This window comes from Lontra canadensis, unplaced genomic scaffold, assembly GCF_010015895.1.
Source record: "Lontra canadensis isolate GAN:19392208 unplaced genomic scaffold, GSC_riverotter_1.0 scaffold61, whole genome shotgun sequence".
NCBI classification, from domain to species: Eukaryota; Metazoa; Chordata; class Mammalia; order Carnivora; family Mustelidae; genus Lontra; species Lontra canadensis.
In genome coordinates, this window is record NW_022631055.1 from 10,001,852 (window position 1) to 10,021,254 (window position 19,403).

A 19,403-nucleotide genomic window follows, 5' to 3' on the forward strand; every position below is an offset into this window, starting at 1 on the left:
CCTAGAGGCATGCAGTTGGAAGGAAAAATGAAGAATTGGCCAAAACGCCATGAATTGAAACACATGATGAAAATTAGTTTTTTATTTAACATTGATCACCTCACAATAAATTATGTAGAAAAAATACATGTTTGAGTACTTGTAATTGCTGGGCAATAAAGTCTATTATCTTTAAAATATTTTTTTAAAAACCACAATTCGATACCAAAAAATATATATATTGTAAAAAAAAGAATTCTCCCTTCATTCACTCACATTTACCAGTGGTCCCTTTCCCATAGGAGCCCTGAACTTGCCTCATATACTCTTTAGAGACTCTCACACATGTAACATTCTGGACACTGTGTCTGGCTTTCTTTGCTTTGACTTAGCCCTGTGTCCTGATGTGTTTCATATGAAATTACATAAAACTTCATTATTTTTAATGTTTGCACACTGGCCCATTTTATGAGTGCATACTTATTATGCCATTTGCATAAAGTTCCTAAATAGGCAAAACTAACCTTTGGTGGTACAATTCAGGAAAGGAGTCACCTCGGAAGATGAGCCGGGCAGCGACTGAGGGAAGCGGATAGATTCTGGGGTACTGGTCATGCTCTGTTCTTAAACTCAGTAACGGTTATACAAGAGTGCCCACATTGTAATAATTCACTGAAATGTGATTTCTGCACTTTTCTGTACAATGTGCTTCACTTTCACCCAATTTAATTTCACAGTTTAGTGGGAAAGTTCTAAAGAGAAGCAAATAACTATGGCTCAGTTTGGCAAATGAATTTGGGACCCGATCCCTTGCACCGCTGAGGCAGCAGACCCCGGGGGGGCGGGAGGCTGCCAGCAAGCTGACCCCAGCTGTTGCGGGCTGGAGACCCCCCGGGCTAGTTCCAGAGTTGTGAGGCCCCTCGGTCCCCACATCTGCAAAATGGGAATAAGAATACAGCTACCTGACGGTTAGTGCAAGGATTTCATATAATCTATGTAAAACGGGTAGAAGGGCTCCGCGAACACATAGCAGGTGTTCGACTAACGCCAGCTACCAAGTTAGCACAGAACTGAAATTTTTCCACGGAAAAGGATTCTCCCCCGTGCTCAGTAAAGAAACGCTCTGGGTAAAATATCCAGACCCGGCCTCCTCGGGGATCCGGCCTCACGAAGTAGCGTGGTCACAGGTGCTGCCACTCGGGAACGAAGTTTTCCTGGACAAGTGACTCTCAGACACCCCCTTGATTCTGCCCAGGTCCCCTTTAAGGGCTGAGCCATGACGTCATCCCCCCGCCCCCCCCCCCCCAAAAAAACCCTCAACACCGCGCAGCCTATCTTGAAAGCGCCCCGGCAGTACTTCCGGGAGGCCGCAATTGGCTGGTCAGCAGCCGGAGGCTCCGCCCCTTGGCCCGCAGCGGACCCCGGGCGCCTGCCGTCAATCCGCGCAAGTGGGAACGGTGATTGGCCGGGATGGGGGGAGCGCCCTCCAGCAAGCCCCGCGGGGCTGGTGTAGGCTGCGCTCGCGGGATGGGCGGGGCGCGCCGCGGTGTATAGAGCGGCGGCGGTCCAGGTCCGCACGCCCGCGGGTTCTTCCTGCAGCCCCCCGCTGGGCAGGGCCGGCCGGGCCCGGCCATGGAGTCCTACGACATTATCGCCAACCAGCCCGTGGTCATCGACAACGTGAGGCCCGGCAGTCGGGGGGAGGACGGGCGCCCTGCCCCCGGGGGCGCACGCGGTGGCGCCGGGAGGGGACCCTCGCCGGTCTCGACTAGTCCTCAATGCACTGCCCGCCCTCCACGTCCGCCAGGGGCTCTCCTGCTCAGTTGGCTCTGTAGCCCGGGTCCTGGAACCAGCCCCTCCACTGCAGCGGAGCTCCACGAGCCCGGCGGGGAGGGGCTGGAGACGCAGGGGACCCATCAGTCTGGCGGCACTTGATCAGCATCGGGAGTGCTCGAGTGACAGCCCAGCGGCCCAGCAATGCACCCGTGTGTCAGGCCTGAGGACCCACTCTGGACCCTTCTTGGTTGGGGGGTGGGGGCGGTCACTGGTTAGGTTTCAGCGCCAGACCCTTTAGCCCCTATTTGGGTTCTGGCTGCCCTTCCTCGTAGAAGAGGAGAGACAGCATTTGCCCTTTTGCACGGTGCTGGCCTGATCTTTCAGAGGGAGTTCGCTTGGTGACCTCTACAAGAGCACTTACCAAGAGGCTGCAACTCTTAGGACCTCCAGAGTGGACAGTCCCTACTGTGCTCTTTGACTGGAAAATATGTATATTGTATATATAGGTTAAGTTCTGCCAACCACATATCCATCATCACCTGGTTGGCCCCTTGGCTACTTTGACCCTCTCTTTAATTACTCCTTGCCCATGCCGAGCAGAAATTCCACAGCTAGCAGGACAGTGGGGAGAGTTCAGGACTACTCTTCCCAGGACCCAAAACAGTTTGGGATAATGGTTTGGAAGCTTCAGAGAAAAGTTGCCAGTGTTCCTTGTGGTGGTGTCCTTCAGCACTGGCGCAGCATGTTTTCAGCTGCCCTCTGAGGATTTCTGGCTTCAGAACTTTCCTGTCCATGAGTGGAAAATGAAGCAGGAGATCTATAGATCTGCCCCTCGCCGGGTGTCTGCCTGAGCTGTGTGTGCCTTGGAGTTTTTGATTATGACTTACTCCTCTTTCTGGGATGTGTCTCCTCCCACATGACCCCCATGTAATCCTGAATAAGGTTTTTTTTGTTAGTTTTTGTTTGTGTGTTTTGGAGTATGCATGTGGGCTCCTTGAATCACAGCAGGGGATGTTTAATAAGAAGGCTAGAACTGGGCTCAGGGGTCCTCCAACAGGCTGTAACCTGGAAGGACTATGACACTTCCTTGGTCAGCAGATAATTCATTTAAGCTAACCAACAACTTTAGGAGTTCGGAGGACAAACTGCCTGGTCCCTGTGGGCTTCTAGCCCCTCCTCTCTAACGTGAGGATATTTCTCTCTGCTCTGCAGACCCAAAAGGTTTGATGGTGATCTGTGGGAAGTGAGGTTGGAAGGCTGATTCCTTCATTAGTGAGAGGTTTCTAGATGCCAGGTTCCCTTTAAGATCCCAAGTCCAGTTTCCATGCTGGAGCAGTGGCAGGACCAAGTTCTTTACCGGTAGTCTTTGGAGAAGCCACTAGAAGAGAGGTGCCAGCTGGTGCTGTGTACACAGTGATCTTCCTGGGTGGGTCCTGTATGTGGTCCATGTCTGCTGGGGTGGGAGGTGGGGGTGGCCAGGGGATATTGGGAAAAAACCATGCCTGGAGTTGCCTCTAGCTGACTTTTGGGAGCAGCTTGTGCTGCTATGGGTTCCTCCTGCCTGGAGCTGACCCTGGAGTGTGCAGAGAAGGATGTACGTCATGGTTTTTCAGTCTGCACCATATTGACGTTTTGAGCTAGGTAATTCCTGGTATGAGGGGCTGGCCTGTGTATTGTAGGATATTTGGTAGCATCCCTGGCATCTACCCTCTCAATGCCACCAGCCCTCTCCCTCTGCTGTCCCCTCCACAGTCTCCAGACATTGTCCCATTTGGGAGGAGGGGTACAAAATCACCCCCTGGTTGTGAATTACTGGTGTACTTATAAGTGATCTTACCCTCTTGGCAGGATCTCAGCCTTCCTCCCTGGGCTGCCTCTACTGCTGGGGACTGCCTTATCTGGAGGTGTATGTCAGGAGCTAAACATTGTTTTTCCTTGCAGGGTTCGGGGGTGATCAAGGCTGGCTTTGCAGGAGACCAGATTCCCAAATACTGTTTCCCAAACTAGTAAGTGTTGCTCAGACAGCAGCCCTAATCTTTTTGTTGGATTCCTGGAAGAACATTGGCTCTGTTTCACAGCTCTGTTGGAGGCCAACTCTTGCCCCCGACTTATAAGGGGAAACACCAGATTTGTGAGGCCAATGCTGTTACTGGCTCTGGAAGGACAAGACAAGTGCTCTGGGCTTCTTCCTCCTTGAAATCTGATTCTGGTCCCTCCTTGAGCCAGGCAGGAAGGAGAAGCCACCAGCATTCTCTTGGGAACAGGTATAGCAGCAGCAAGAATGGAAGGGAGATATCTCTGAGAGAAAAACTTAAACTCAGAGGAGAAAGAGTGGGGCATTAATGCACAGCCATCCCTTCCTCCCAGGAAATGTTTCTTTCAGGGCTTGTATTTTCCAACTCTAGAAAATAATGGGTTTTGGTCAAGGGGAGTGTTCCCTGAATGGAGCCATTGACAGCAGGGCTAAGGTGGGGTCGGAAGCACAGAGTGCTCCTTCGGCTACTGTAGCCCATCAGGAAGTTTTCCCTAGGTGGTGCCTCTTCTCAAATCCTGGAGGCTTTAGAGGGATTGGCCTAAGCAGGGGAATTGGGAGGGCCCCAAAGTGGCTGGCTATACCAAGAACCCCATGCCTGATCTGGGGACAGGGCCAGCTTGGAGCACCAGGCGCGCAATAGGGCTTCAGCTTTCTTTTCTGAACTCCACTTAGGTACAATTAAAAGTTCCTACTGATGTGCAGGGAACTCAGGTCAGATTTTAGAATGGTAGCTTGTCCAGTCTTCCAAGAACTGAATCTGTATCCTGAAAGCCCTGGGAGTGGGAAGGGGCAGGATCAAGTGAATGAGAGAAGGGTGCACAAGGGAGCCATGACCTGACTTCCTGGGACCTTGGTCTGCAGACAGTGCCAGCAGCCCTGCCCTCCTGAAATCTCGAGTGTGGGCTGAGTCATTGTGGCTGCAGAAGCTGACCCTCTGCCAGGGCTGGACCATGGAGCGCCAAGATTCCAGAGCTCTCAGCCCTCTCTGGGATGGAGGGTGGGGAACAGAAGGGATACCTTTTCTTCTGACCCTGAGCTTGCCATCCTGCCAAGGCCTGCTCTGTGGGCCCATATCCCCTAGGCCTGGGTTCTGGCCTTTGCTGCATGGCCAGATGCTTTGGAGTAGATACCATTTTGACCATAGGAGTTAGACTTTGGTTTTCCTGGACATGGGCTCACCCACGCCCCCTACCCACCTTGCTGACTTGACCGGTCCTTGCAGTGTCGGGCGTCCTAAGCACATGCGAGTGATGGCTGGAGCCCTGGAGGGGGACCTCTTCATTGGACCAAAAGCAGAGGTAACACCTGTGGAGCCTGCTTTGCCTGGGCTTGGGGCTTCATAGTCCCGGGAACATGGGCTCGTGGTCAGAGCTGTACCTCCCAAGAGGGAATCTCTGTTTTCTGGGGCCATCTGTCAGGTGTCTTCCTGGACTCCCAAGGCTCCGGCTCAGAAGTACTCTGAGATGGCACGATGGTTCCTGTTAGAGGAACACACTACTTCCATGCCCTGTCTTGTAGAGTGAGGCAGCTACAGAGGAAAGAGTTGATTAAAAAGGGACTTAAGAGTCTGGCTCCCTCAGCCCTGATGACTGATAGAAATGAGTGTTGTGGGGCCACCTCTTACACTCCAGGTGGGGTGACTTGTCTGTGCTGCAGGGCCAGAGGGGGCCCCCAAAAGAGGAGTGAAGGTATAGGGGGCAGCAGCAAGCAGCACCTGGGGGACACAGTTCAGGGAGAGGGGGTGAGCCAGGGGTACAGAGATGCAGGCCTCTCCAGAGATGGAGTCAGCAGGAGCCATGGCTGTGGGTGAGAGAGGTCAGGTGGTGTTTGGTGAAAGGGGGCATGCTCTGGGAGGACACAGAGGGGCAGGTCCGTGCAGGACACGTGAGCAGTGGTTGAAGAGCTGGAAGGAGCAGTGAGTGACAGGTGACCACAGGAGAGGACAGCATGGAATAGGCCACAAGGCAGCTCCTGGTGCCGTAGCAGTCATCATAGAATGGTGGGGAAGGAAACTGGGCAGCATGAGGAGAGAAGAGGGGAGAACGTGTTGGTAGCGAGTAGAGAAGCCCCGGGAGCACAGCCAGGGAGGACTATGATAGGAGGGAGCATGTCGCCACCCTCTCTGTCTCCTTCCAGTTGAAGCTGACTGGGCTCTGAGGCCTGAGAAGCTGCTGCTGGACAAAAGAGGCCTGTGCTGAGTTCAGAACCTGCCACCAGCCATGGGGACACCAAGGAAGCAGTGGTGGTTCTGTTCAGGGCAGATGAAGGGCGGCTTCCAGGACGGCAGAAAGCAATTGGAGGAGAGGGGCCGAGCTCTCCTGCTGACCTTACCCCCTTCCCCTGCAGGAGCACCGAGGGCTGCTGGCCATCCGCTACCCCATGGAGCACGGCGTGGTGCGGGACTGGAATGACATGGAGCGCATCTGGCAGTACGTCTACTCCAAAGATCAGCTGCAGACTTTCTCCGAGGAGGTGTGCCAGCCAGCCCCATCTGCCGGCCTCCCAGTTCCCTGTTCTGCCCTCTCCCTGCTCAGGTCTTCCTGCTTATGCTGTCACGCTTCCTCTGCATTTTATTAGGGCCTGCTGCCTCTTCATGGTGTGTGGGGGGGTCCACACAGTCGGTGGCTGCCAAGTAGAGTTTTCCAGAGAAAGCTGGGTCTTGGGAGGAGGAACTGCTGGCAGACAGTGGGATGCTACCCTTGGGAATGAGAGCAGGCCGCAGCTGCCTGTGCTTGCAGCAGGCATTTTGGCCAGTGAGGATTCCTTTAGGGCCTAGGATGTGGTCATGTGCCTAAACCTTGCCATCTCTTGTAGCATCCTGTGCTCCTAACGGAGGCTCCACTCAACCCAAGTAAGAACCGGGAGAAGGCAGCAGAGGTGTTCTTCGAAACCTTCAACGTGCCAGCCCTGTTTATCTCCATGCAGGCCGTGCTTAGCCTGTGAGTGCTCCCTAAGCCCTAAAGTCCCCTGAGTCCCCGTCCTCCTTCTGGCCATTCTCCTGCTTTTGTCAGACTAGCCCATAGAAACAGCCCCCTGGTAACTCTTCCTTTCAGGAATTCCTCAGGTTCCTTTTTGAGACCTGATAAAGCAAATGTCCCAGGGTCCCTTCCAGGGGTGAGGAGGTCCCCATGCCTCATTGGTTGAGGTGAAGGGATGCTGACTTGGTGACAGGTATGCAACAGGACGCACGACGGGAGTGGTTTTAGACTCAGGAGATGGGGTCACTCATGCTGTCCCCATCTACGAGGGCTTTGCCATGCCTCATTCCATCATGCGGGTAGACATTGCCGGCCGTGACGTCTCCCGCTATCTCCGGCTCCTGCTGCGCAAGGAAGGAGTTGACTTTCACACCTCAGCCGAGTTCGAGGTTGTCCGGACCATCAAAGAGGTGACAGAGGGCAGGAGGGTATAGAGGCAGGCTGGGTGGGGCGATGGGCAGTGGCGGCCTCAAGGCGCAAGGTTGAGCCCCGGGCAGGCATAGGTTTCCCAGTTGCAGCCTTCTGAGTGTTGTGTCCCTGCCCTCCGCAGCGAGCCTGCTACCTATCCATCAACCCGCAGAAGGACGAGGCTCTAGAGACAGAGAAGGTGCAGTACACCTTGCCAGACGGCAGCATGCTCGACGTAAGTTGCCAGGTCTGGCGCTGGGTGGCGGAGGTGATGCTGGCATCTAGAGAAAGAAGAGGTCCGTCCCCCTCAATCTTGTGTTCCAAAGGTGGGGCCAGCGCGCTTCCGGGCCCCCGAGCTGCTGTTCCAGCCAGACCTGGTAGGTGATGAGAGTGAGGGGCTCCACGAGGTGCTGGCCTTCGCCATCCACAAGTCCGACATGGACCTTCGCCGGACGCTGTTCGCCAACATCGTGCTGTCAGGTGGCTCCACACTTTTCAAAGGTACCACCATTTGGGAGGTGGTGCTCAAGATAGCACTTAGATGGCACCCAACTCCCTGGAGCTTGGCACGTGGCCCATTTTCTCTTGGCTTTTTTAGTACTCAGCATTTGGTGTTTTTTAAGAGAAAGATTTAAAGTTAAGTTTTACTTTTCAAGTAGATGCTGCATTCACATAAGATCTAAAATGTGTGAGACGACATCTCCCTTTTCCCACTGTCTTGGTCGCCCCGCACCTGCTCCCTCTCCGGCAGTTACACAGCCCTCAGCTGTGTGGGTATAAACAAATGTGCATTGCCCCTTGATCCCGCTTTTATGCCCATCATAACATGCTCCCCAAGCAGCAAACCATGTATGTTTCTTGGAGCCCCATGTATGGAAGATCTTTCCCCATTCATGTAAGCTCCTTCAGACAGCCATGTGGCATTTCTGAATGGATATGCCATTTCCCCCGTTGACGGCCGATGGCCTGTGAGGTCGCTGCAGCCATCTCTCTAATCCCAGAGGTGCTGCGTCCAATAACCTCACATAATGGGAATATCCCTAAAGGGGAAATCCCAGGAGACTTGCTGAGTCAGAGGGTGGACACAGGTTCTTGTTAGCTGGTAGGTCAGTGGGAGTCCCATCAGCGCCCTCCCAACACTGCATGTGATCTTAGCCTCTGCGGTGGGCAGAAATGGTAGATGTTTTCCCCTGATTTGTCATTTACCTTTGACTTTGCTTTGGATGGAAGAGTGCAGAGGCCAGACCAAGCTGTGTGACTAGGGGTTCCCTCTCCTGCTGCCTCTCTGAGGAAGCTGGGCCCATCTCAGGCATCGTGCTGGCTCTTTCCTGCCCTTGGGATGACTTGCCCCCATCCTTGATCCTGGAAAGAATTACTAAAAGAAGCAGCACCACTACTAAAAGTGGCAGCAGCTAGGGGCACCAGAGGGTGGAGATGGGGGTGCTAGTATAAGGGGGTTCAGATGTGGGCCCTGGGCTCAGCGAGCCTTGTGTTCACAGGCTTTGGTGACCGATTGCTAAGTGAAGTGAAGAAGCTTGCCCCAAAGGATGTCAAAATCAAGGTGAGTTTACAGGGAGCCCCATAGGCCATGCAGGTGCTAGGTAACCTTGACTGGGGGAGGAAAGGGCACATGCCACCTCCAGACAGCTCAGCTCGGCTGCCTCCTCCGTGTTCGGCTGCTCCCACTGCTCCCCACTGATGCACTTGCTACCTGGCCTTGGGCCCTGAGGGGAAGTCTCTAAAGGCTGGGGTAGGGGCTGCTGTGTGAGGATGGGCAGTTATACTGCTGCTTTTTCCCTCTAGATCTCGGCCCCACAGGAACGGCTGTACTCCACGTGGATAGGGTGAGGCGGGGCTCAAGGGGAGGGCTCTGGGAGGAGACCATTGGCGCAGGCCAGGTGGCAGTGGGTGGGTTTCCCTCCCAGTTAAAGGAGATGGAGCTCTGAGTGCCCAGAAAGGGTCGATGGCCCAGCCCTTGGGTCCACAAGAGTCTATCCCTCCCTTCTCACAGTGGCTCCATCTTGGCCTCACTTGATACTTTTAAGAAGATGTGGGTATCCAAAAAGGAGTATGAAGAGGATGGCTCCCGTGCTATTCATCGTAAAACCTTCTAGTGCCCAAAGAGGTGTAGCGTGTTAGGAGAGTGGGAGGAAAAAGGAGTCAGAGCCCTTAACCCTTGCTGGTCTGGGCTCATATCTCAGGCCTAGGGTCCCCTGCATGCCCTGAACCCTGGGCAGGTGGGGTAGCCATGCTTCCCTGCGGCCCTCCCCTGCAGACGCGCATGCGTGTGCACGCGCATGCGCGAGCTCACACACACACAGACACAGTAACATTTAGCTGCATGGATGGAGTCATGAGCTGGAATTTAAGAATTGAGGAGCCTAGCTTTGGATTGTTCCAGGGATCTCCCATGGAAAGGTCTTGTTCTGACCCTTGGGGCCGCTTCCCCAGACTCCAAGGCCAGATACCCAACATCCCCGTTTCCTTTGACAGGATCCCTCCCAGAGCCAGAGTGCCTGGATGCCTGCGTCACTAGGCTTGAGGCAGGGGGTGGAGGGGTAGGCAGTGGCTCTCCACTGGTGTGTCACTGCTTCCTGTGCCACACCTAGGCATTCCTTAGCTATCACATTCAGCCCTCCTGTCTTCCCCGGGGGGATGCCTTGGTGTGGACTGAGGACTGGGCAGTCTTCCATCCCCAGCCAAGGGTCTGGCCTAGGATGACCCTTTGGAGCCAGGGCAGAGGATCACGGGGTCCAGGCGGCTGCAGTTCATTGTGGTCTCCCTTTAAAGCACTTCATTGACACTGTTCCCTCTCCTTTACCTTAGTGCCCTGGATGGGAAGGGTTAACAGTCTTCATTTGTTGAGAGGAGGCCACTTAATCTGGAGTCAGACCTAGAGGGCGTAAGGGGCCACATTTCCTTTTCCCACCTCTCCCATGGTTTTCACTGACCTTGTGGCCAGGACCCCCACTTCCCTCTCCCAGATATGTACAATAATTTAACAGTTGCCTGAAAACTTTTATAAATCATTATAGTAATGATTATGGACAAGCCATAGTGCGTGGCTCTGTTTTCTTGTGGTTCTTTGTGTTGTTTTTCACTCATCTGTCCCTGGGGACTTGGAGAGAAAAGGACCGGCCAGAAGGCAGCATGGCACTGGCTCTGGATCAGAAGCCTGAGGGTTTGAGGGGTTGGCGGGGCAACGGGGCACAGGAGGCCCCAGGAGGTTGGGCTCTCGACATGGTGGTAGAATTCCCAGCCTCATTATGCACTTGCTGTAATCCACCAGGAGGAGCAGAGAAGAAGGCTGCCTTAACTCGGCCTTACTCCTGGATAGGACCTCATGGCAGGCAGGGCTGGGGCTTGGGGCATCTGCACCCACACATTCTGTTTGGGCAGCTCTGCTGGCCTGCTCAGACATGGCCGAGGCTGACAGACCCAACAGTGACACGGGCTCAGGGCTGAGCCAGCTGGAAGGGGACTGCTGGGGGAGGTGAGAAAGCTGTTGATGAGCTAAGCTCAGAAGGAAGAAGCTGAGTGGCAAGGGATGGGAGGGTACAGAGAAGCATGAGTTTGGTGACTGCCTGCCCTTTCCTTCCTTCATCAGGAATTTGGACACCTGGAGTATGTCCAGGAAGGTATCACAAGTTTGGGGCCAGTGGTAAATAAGTCTTTGCCCCCAAAAACATATGGGTCAGAGGAAAATGATGAACTGGCCATTTTGGTAGCACTATGGGGCTGGGAAGAGGGGCATCTAACCCAGCAGGTGGCGGACTGACTTGCATGGGTTCACATGGGGTCAGTGTTCCAGGTTGAGGTGAGAGCTCAAGGGACCAGTGGGGCTTGAGAGAAGGGCATGGACTCAAGTGATGCGAAGTCAGCAGGGAAGGGTAAGTGGCCGTCTCTGTTTATAATGCAAGATAAACCTGAAAGGGAGGTTGGGGCCAGCACATGGAAGGCCTTGAGAGGGTTTTTAGCTGTGTCCTCGGTGACAGGTAGCCAGCCATGGGAGGATGGTTGTCATAGCTCTGTGTTGAAGGCATCCGGAGTTGGGGCTGAAGGAGGGCCAAGAGCTGAGATCAGGTCATAGGTAAGAGCTGACTGAGGTTTATTGTCACAGGGCATTTTATGAGGCTTTGTGGTCAGAGGAGTTAAGCCTGTACATGCCCTCAAGGGGAAAACAATTTACAGAGAACCTTTTTGGGTTGGGTTCATGGTACCACCTTCTCCAAATTTATACAGGTTTGGAGCATTATTACTTTGACTCCTCCCTTTTTGTTACCTTCTCTACTTTATGCCATTTACCAAGTTCTTTTGGTTCTTCTATAATGCCTTTCCTACCTGCCACTCCTTTACTGTGACGGCCTCTACCATCCAGTCTTAGAACGCAAGCTTCATTCACCCCCCTACCCAGTCCATTTGCTCTTGGATCTCAAGCCCACATAGCCTTGGTTCCACCACTTCCTAATCCAAAATGTCAGGCAGTTCTCCACTGCCTGGCAGAATAAAACCAAACTGACATGACGCAGGTGAAACCCCCTTCATGAACTACATGCTGCATTAAGTTTAGGCCCACTGGGATCTGTTCCTTTCCTGTTTTGGGTTCACATATCATCATGCTTCACCCACCAGCTTCTACTCTCTGCCGGGAATGACTTTCCTTCATGTCTGTCAAAATCCCATCATCTAAGGCCAAGCCAAGCACAATGCAGCATCCCCCCCAGTTCCCTCTTCCAGTAGGGACAATACGTTACAGACCTCTGGTCATGCCAGGTTTCCCACTGTTGGAGAGAAACAAAACAAAAAGGTGGTAAGGCTAGAACTAACTTGGTGGTGGTGCTGGATTGGGACTGGATGTATGGACTCGTGATTTTTAATACACATACAGATAGATCTGAAATAAATAGGCCTCAGTGTGTGAATGCTAGAATGTATGTGTGGATTTCCCAGCCCTGTCTGCTCAGCGGGCCTAGGCACAGTGGCACCCCAGGAGCAAAGGCACAAAAGTGTCCAGATCAGGCTTCTAAACACCACCATTCAATAAAAGGAATCAGAGCTCCGTGGAGGAATTCCAGATCTAGAGCAGAGAAAGTAGTGTGGTACCACAGAGTAAGGAAGTGCCCCAGAAAGGAGTGGGCTTGTCTTAAACACAGAGAAACCAACTTGAAGGAGTACCGAGTGATCAAATCTGTGGTGGATTATAAGCCATAGAATAAAACATTTATGAGCCCACTCTGATATAAATTGAATAGATGTATACACAGAGGCCCAGAAACAGTTCTTCCTTACATTAGTTCAGTTCCTGCAGAAGGAATAATAATGGAAATCACCAGAGGCAGGGAAACACTACAGTATTAACTGATATAGACAAAAATGGAAGCAAACATTAGTAAGCAAAAGCAAGGACATTTGCATTGTTTCAGAGTACCTCCCCACAAGGTAACTAGTAACTGCAAAAAGGAAAAATAGTAACTTTATGGCCAAGAAACCTAGTGGACAGCACCTTAAACCAATGACCAAAGTGTGCATCCCCAGTCATTAGTCACTGTCTCTTGGGGTGACACACTAAGGGTGCTGTGTCACCTGTGCTACACCCATCACTTCAGTCTGGCCAGGAACAAACCGGCAAACCCAAACTCAGAGCATCCTACAAATTAATGGACCAGTTCTTTTATTCAAAAGTGACAGGTTATGAAGGTAAAGATAGCAACTGTCACAGACTGGAGAAGACTGAGGCATGACAGTGAAATGCAATGTGAGGTCTGGGACTGGACAGAGACCTTACTGGGAAAGCTGGCAAAATTAGTGAACAGCACGGTGTCAGTATGAATTTCCTGGTTTCAGTCATTGTGCTGTTAACATTAGGGGAGACTGGGTGAAGGGTAAATAGAACTCTGTGCAGTCTCCGCAAATCTAAAACCACCTCAAAGGGGGGGTGTGCAGGGGTGGGAAGAGCTCAGGCCCAAGCTAAGTGTTCTGCATTCACTGTCCTGTCACCACAACTAGCTAGCTGCATAATCCTGAGCTTTCCTAGGATTCCCCATCTCTACTATGGGGGTGACAATAATAGTACCTACCTCATGGGTTTATAAACAGCCTGGAAAGTTGAGCCTGGAGCATTTTATGCGGTAAATAAAAAAAGTGCTCAAACTGGGGCGCCTGGGTGGCTCAGTGGGTTAAAGCCTCTGCCTTCAGCTCTGGTCATGATCCCGGGGTCCTGGGATCGAGCCCCACATCGGGCTCTCTGCTCAGCAGGGAGCCTGCTTCCTCCTCTCTCTCTCTCTCTGCCTGCCTCTCTGCCTACTTGTGATCTCTGTCAAATAAATAAAATCTTTTAAAAAAAAAAAAAGTGCTCAAAGAATGATAGGGACATGCCAAAAGGCCGTAGGCACCAACTTGAAGAAGCTCCTACCAGCCAAATTTGGAACAAACTAATCATCAGAAGCTAAATACCTGTTATGAATTATAATCCACTGACTATAATAAAGCATTTGAGTCCATACGGACATAAATTCATCAAAGTTCTGGTGAGCGAGTTACATCTCAGTGCTGCCCCCATAAGATACTTACTAAGGAACAACTGCACAGTGAGGAAGTCTGGGAGACATTAGTTTAATCAGGCGACCAAAGTGAACCCTATCAGCAGTGGGACAAAGCGACATCAGATGCCTAGCAAGAAGAGTGTGGAATCACCTCTGCAGTGCTCGTGCCCAGGACACATAATCCTGAACCCAGTCCTCAGGGAACATCAGACCAAACCGAGTTGTTGGTGTAATTTTCAGAAGTGTCAAGGTCACAGGAGTCAGGGAAAGACAGGAACTGTTCCGGAGTGGAGACAACTAAACGGACAGGACAACTAAAGGCAACATACGATTCTGAACTGGCTCTATAAAGGGCATAACAGGCACAGTTAGCAACCTTGAATAGGGTCTGAGCATTAAATGGCAGAAATGTATAAACTATAACTTCCTGATTTTGATGGTCATATTGTAGGTATATAAAAGAATGTCTTTGTAAAACACATACACTGAAGTGTGATGGGGCATCGGATCAGCAGCTCACACTCAAACTGTTCCAGCAAACAAGTTCTTTATTCTGTACTTGCAGACTGTTTCATACCATCAGAGTGAAGCTCATCTTCTTCCCTCGCTTCTATAGGCTGCATTCCTTGCCCAGCATTCCTTCGCTTATAACCCCTTCTTCCACCTTCAGAACAACAGCACTGCATTTCTCTGACCATTCTCCCATAGTCACATCTCCCTCAGACTCTCCTGCTGCTGCCCTTCATTATTGAGCCCACCTGGATAATCCAGGATAATCACCCTATCTTAAGGTCAGTTGATTTGCAACCTTAGTAACTTTTTACTACATGACCTAACATATTCATCGGTCTGGAACTAGGATATGGACATCTTTGGGAGGCTGTTATTCTGCCTACCACAGTCTGGACATGTACTGAGGACTTTTCTTTCTTTAAAGGAGAACTGGTTATGATTTTTTCTTAAGATTTTGTTTTTTAAGCAATCTCAACATCCAATGTGGGGCTTGAACTTACAACCCTGAGATCAAATCACATGTTCCACCAACTGAGCAGCCAGGTGCCCTGAGTGCTATTTTAAAAAGCGGAGAAGAGGGTCTTGACATTGAGGGAGGGAGAAGACAAATCCAATTAATGACATGGAGAGTCAAAAGTTAAGATGGGTGTAAAGGAAGACAGTGGGAAAGGAAGGGGGAATGCAAGAGACAGGCCAGACAGAAGAGCTTAGTGGCAGTACCAGAGCAATCTTCATGATAAAGTTACTGGTAAACTCTTGTTAAGAACAGCATTTGAGGCAGGAGTGTTAAGGGAAGGTTTAAGAGATGACTAAGTATTCCCATTCTGGAAGAGAAGGAGGACCCTGAATGGCAGACAAATGCTCCAGCATTTCCTGGCAACAAAAGACAATGACAGCAAAGAATGGAAGGAGCAGCTCTGACTATACCTTTAAGAGGAAGTAGCAAGCCTGGGGGAAAGGACTTTTCTCCCTAAAGCTCCCCACCGTCATCAGCTCAGCTCAGAGACCTAGTATGAACCAATTTTGTGGAGAAAGTAACTAAAGCCACCTCTGTGGCTAATCCCAACAATAAGGCAAAGGCCCCAGTTCCATTTTACAAACAGCATTTGAGAACTTCATTGTGCAGCATATCACAAATATAAAGTAGCTGAAATGGACTTTTTAAAATTTCTTTCAGCTCTTATTTTTTCATTATTATGATAAAGTTCAAACATACACAAGAGTAGAACAATGACTCTTCTTGTACCAGGCTATAATAGATCAGTCCTACCCCAAACTCCTCTTCCTTTTCTTCCTCCTGCTTTAAAGCTAATCCCCGACAGATTTCACCCCAAGTGCCTCACCAAGAATCTCTAATGCATAAAGTTAATTCCATTAACACATCTAAAAGTTAATCCATACATGTCAAATAACTAGAGCTCAAATTGTTTTTACAGTTGCATTTCCTTAAAGAAAACAAGCTCCATGCTTTGCCCTTTGTTGTTCTCTCCCTCATAACGATTTCACGTGATAGGTTCTCCCTACTTGTTTCCTCATTGCAATTTTTAAACTTTTAACTATTTTTATTTTTTTTTAAATCGGCCCCATGCCCACTGTGCAGCTTTAACTCATGACCCTGAGCTCAAGAGTAGCATAATCCACCGACTGAGCCAGCCAGGCGCCCCTCCTCATTGCAATTTATTTGAAGAAACTAGTCATCGGTTTCTGGAATTGTCTCATATTCTGGATTTTGCTGACGGTATCCCCATGAACTATGCTTCAAACCCCAAGACTTCAAAGCCCCCAAAACTCTGGTCACAAGGTCACTCTATAACAATACTGCGAGCTATCTGCTGGGCTCTTTATATATGTTATTATTACTTCTAACATCTCACAAGGTTTTTCTTTTTAAGATGTAACCTACTCTCAGAGGGTATGCTCCCAGTGACAAAGCTAAATGATGGAGCCAATATTACAAGTCAAGTCAGCCTGATGCCATAGCCCATGCTTTCCCCATAGGATGGTCCCAATCATTGTATTATGGGATTGTCAAACTCGGCATACACAAGCACATGGATGGCAAAATAATATTAATAGATAGCTATTCCCAATGTAAGAATCCATGCCTCCCAAAAAATAAAGGATAGAGGGGCGCCTGGGTGGCTCAGTGGGTTAAAGCCTCTGCCTTCAGCTCAGGTCATGATCCCAGAGTCCTGGGATAGAGCCCCACATCGGGCTCTCTGCTCAGTAGGGAGCTGGCTTCCCTTCCTCTCTCTCTCTGCCTGCCTTTCTGCCTGCTTGTGATCCCTGTCTGTCAAATAAATAAATAAAATCTTTAAAAAAAAAAAAAAAAGGATAGAAATAAGACCAGCCAACTATGGGAGAAGGAGCCAATGCAATGGCTTGTCTTTATTGAAAAGAGGAAACTTCACAGCACATTCTGAGTAAGTTAGCGCAAAGGCTCAGTGGGCCAGCTGGTGGGGCACCAGCTTGTAATGGGTTCCACAGCTAGGGCATCGCTGGGCCTCGCCTTTGTGGAGCCAGAACCAGATGACGGTACTATTGTCCTCTTCACCTGAAAGGGAAAAGGAGTTGAAGGCCAGCCAATCTAGAAGTGGAGACTTTCAATATTAACCTCATCCTCAGACACCTCTAAGACCCAAAGTTATGACTTAACTCTTAAGAGACCAATTCAAGCTCTCTCCTTCCCACTCTTCAGATGAAGAAATGAGGCCCCAAGTTTACTTACAAGTAAACTGAGCTCACATCACAGTCACTATTAGGTTCTAACAGTTCCTCTGCCTACACAGAATCCCAAAGCATAGTCCATTCTGATACCTATTTCTAGTGCCTAAAATAGTATGTGGCAAAGAGGAAGTAAAATAAATATTCTCTGGATGAACACTCCTTCATCCTGCATCTCCAACGAGCTGGTATTACTGATGTTCTATGCTCCTAAGGACAACCTTCTTAATGAAGGTTAATGAAGCCTGAAAGGGCCAGGGGACCCTTAAGATAACTCATTTATAGACAAATCCCTTTTACACACACACACACACACACACACACACATCATACACACTAAAGATCTGGATATCTTACTAAAATCCTGCATAGAACATATTAAACAATGGACAAAAAGATAGTGGTGAGGTACTTACAGATGCAGCCCACTATTCGCTTGTTGGTGATAGACGGGACTAAATTAGGGTCTTCCTTGGTGCCTGCAGCTGCCTTTGGGGCTAGAATATTGTATGGGTCCTGAAAAAGAATTAAGCCATTATGCCAAATGATCCCTACCTTCCAAAGACTAGTGACACTGTTCCCGCAAGTCAGCTTCCCTATCTCAAATGCTCCCAGAGAGGAGACGGCTCTGATCCCGTCCAAGACCATGAACTCCAGAGAAGACACAAAAAGAAGTTTCTCACCAGTCCTTTCCGTGCAGCCATCATGACCTCCCTCTCCAGCCCAGTCGCCTGGTCATCATCAGTAGGAACACCACCTAAAGAAAAAAACGTGAATTATAATGTTGTCTTAATTATCAAGATGAAAAACGCATACACATGAACGTTTACATACAGTTTACATGCTCCTAAAGGCTACTCATACACAGTCTCCTAAAGACCACTGTCATAATCCCCAAAAGTGGCAACACAGGGTAATCTTTTCTTCCTTCAACCACGGAGGCCAACATTTTACACGTTTTTTCTAAACGCAAGTCAGAGTCCTATGAGGTGAGCGCGCGTCTGAAGGGCGGCTTAGCCTCTCCGCATCCCAGCTGCAACCCGTTCCCCAAGGTCACCCGGAACCTCAGTTTAGGATTCTTCCGCAGCCGGGGTCAGTTAGGGGGCCGGCAGCACAAGCGGCCAGGAATGACAGGAAGACGCCCGCGGAGCCTGAGGCACTCAGGGCACCGGAGCGGTCACTGGGGCCGGGAAGAGCTGAACGGACCGCCCTGCTTCGCTGCCTTGGCACCACCCCGGTAGGGCAATGGCGCCGGTCCCTGACGCGCCGGGCGGGCCCAGTACCTCCAGATGCCATGGTGCGCACCGCGGCGACTCCATTGGGACCGCGGGCCCTGAAGGCCTGCGCGGCCAACGCTCCAACTCCGCGAAGTAACCTTGAAGCCATCACGCCCGCTACAAACAGCAGCACTTCCGGGAGCAGGCTCCGGAAAGAGACGTGACTTCCGGGGGAGGGCTTTCCACCACCACCCGCCCCCTCAACCGGGTGTCCGACTTCCGCTTCCTTTAGGCGGCGAGCCCGCACCACTCACGTGACTCCGGCTGGAAGTCTGGAGAGTCAGCGCATGCCGTGTTCTCCCTTCCAGCCCGCGCTGCTCAGTCTGGGTGGTTCGGGGCTGCGCTCGTTATGAAACGTAGGCTCCTGGGGCTTTGCCCTTTACTAACGCAGGGCCAGCTCGCTTTGCGCCCTTGGGACTCTGTGGCGTCGTCCATAGAATGAGGCGAGCACCGTGGAGTTCCTGTGCGTCTTTCCTGCTAGTTGTGCCCAGTGAACGAGGAAGCTTCTTGCTGGAACTCGTTAAGCCCAAGTCTGTCAAGAGACTTACTGGACGCCCAAATGATTTAAATTTATTTTAGGGTTTTCCCCCCCAAAATGACCTAAATTTAGGAGCCGGCTCCTGAAGACCACGGTGCTATTAGGCCTGTTCGCTGGGCAGTGTGAGGCATCACGAACTTGTTGCATTGGCCCAGTCTGTAGGAACTTGGGCAGGACCCACCCGCAGTCAATTTCCTGTTCCAGGGGTGCTGAGATGACGGAGTCGTTATGGGTGATGAAGTCCAGGCCTGAGGTGGGACCAGGGAGGATTGAGCCAGATTTAGGGCCCCTCCCAGGACCAAGACTTTTGGTGATGTGGAGTAAGGGGGTAGGCTACTCCCAGAGGTTATTAACCAAGGAACAGGTTAAGGGAGGCTGTTGCTTTATGATTATGTTGATTTTTTCTGATTTCAGATCCTTGTTTTGGACAGAGTTTTTTGTGGTTTGAACTTGTTTTGAAGTTGGGTATTAACACTTAATGAACTCTCGTCCCTGCCCCTGCCGTGGAAAGGACTTTTATGTCGTTGACACCATAGTAATAGCCGTGGGTCCATCATGTAACAAAGACTTTTAAACTTTAAAAACCAAGAGGTTTGGGACGCCTGGGTGGCTCAGTTGGTTAAGCAGCTGCCT

General features: G+C 50.8%; 2 protein-coding genes across 3 annotated transcripts; one reads left to right on the plus strand and one right to left on the minus strand.

Moving 5' to 3' along the window:
• The first annotated feature begins 1,519 nt into the window (after positions 1–1,519).
• On the plus strand, positions 1,520–9,467 carry ACTR1B (actin related protein 1B). Of its 2 annotated transcripts, XM_032877903.1 has the most exons (11): positions 1,612–1,659; positions 3,697–3,761; positions 5,013–5,088; positions 6,137–6,262; positions 6,605–6,729; positions 6,962–7,178; positions 7,319–7,411; positions 7,503–7,677; positions 8,676–8,737; positions 8,980–9,020; positions 9,188–9,467. In XM_032877903.1, the coding sequence occupies exons 1-11, from the start codon at positions 1,612–1,614 to the stop codon at positions 9,288–9,290; spliced, it is 1,131 nt and encodes a 376-aa protein (XP_032733794.1). In that variant the 3' UTR covers positions 9,291–9,467. The 2 variants fall into 2 exon arrangements, with proteins under 2 accessions (XP_032733795.1, XP_032733794.1); XM_032877904.1 differs by lacking the exon at positions 5,013–5,088 and having other exon boundaries at positions 1,520–1,659.
• Positions 9,468–16,586: 7,119 nt separating this feature from the next.
• Positions 16,587–18,410, minus strand: LOC116879552 (cytochrome c oxidase subunit 5B, mitochondrial). Its single transcript, XM_032877905.1, has 4 exons — positions 18,239–18,410; positions 17,639–17,712; positions 17,372–17,471; positions 16,587–16,785 (listed from the first exon to the last, which is right to left on the minus strand). Exons 1-4 carry the CDS (start codon positions 18,339–18,341, stop codon positions 16,673–16,675), a joined length of 390 nt encoding a protein of 129 aa, XP_032733796.1. The 5' UTR covers positions 18,342–18,410; the 3' UTR covers positions 16,587–16,672.
• Between the last annotated feature and the right edge of the window lie 993 nt (positions 18,411–19,403).

What these genes read in the sequence shown, in the direction of transcription:
- LOC116879552 (XM_032877905.1), bottom strand. Translation starts at nt 18,341, where the DNA reads ATGGCTTCAAGGTTACTTCGCGGAGTTGGAGCGTTGGCCGCGCAGGCC. An exon ending in TGGCTGCACGGAAAGGACTG is followed by an intron (nt 17,472 to 17,638) that starts GTGAGAAACTTC and finishes ATTCTTTTTCAG; the next exon opens with GACCCATACAATATTCTAGC. An exon ending in GCGAATAGTGGGCTGCATCT is followed by an intron (nt 16,786 to 17,371) that starts GTAAGTACCTCA and finishes TTTCCCTTTCAG; the next exon opens with GTGAAGAGGACAATAGTACC.
- ACTR1B (XM_032877903.1), top strand. Translation starts at nt 1,612, where the DNA reads ATGGAGTCCTACGACATTATCGCCAACCAGCCCGTGGTCATCGACAAC. An exon ending in TCATTGGACCAAAAGCAGAG is followed by an intron (nt 5,089 to 6,136) that starts GTAACACCTGTG and finishes CTTCCCCTGCAG; the next exon opens with GAGCACCGAGGGCTGCTGGC. An exon ending in TGCAGACTTTCTCCGAGGAG is followed by an intron (nt 6,263 to 6,604) that starts GTGTGCCAGCCA and finishes CATCTCTTGTAG; the next exon opens with CATCCTGTGCTCCTAACGGA.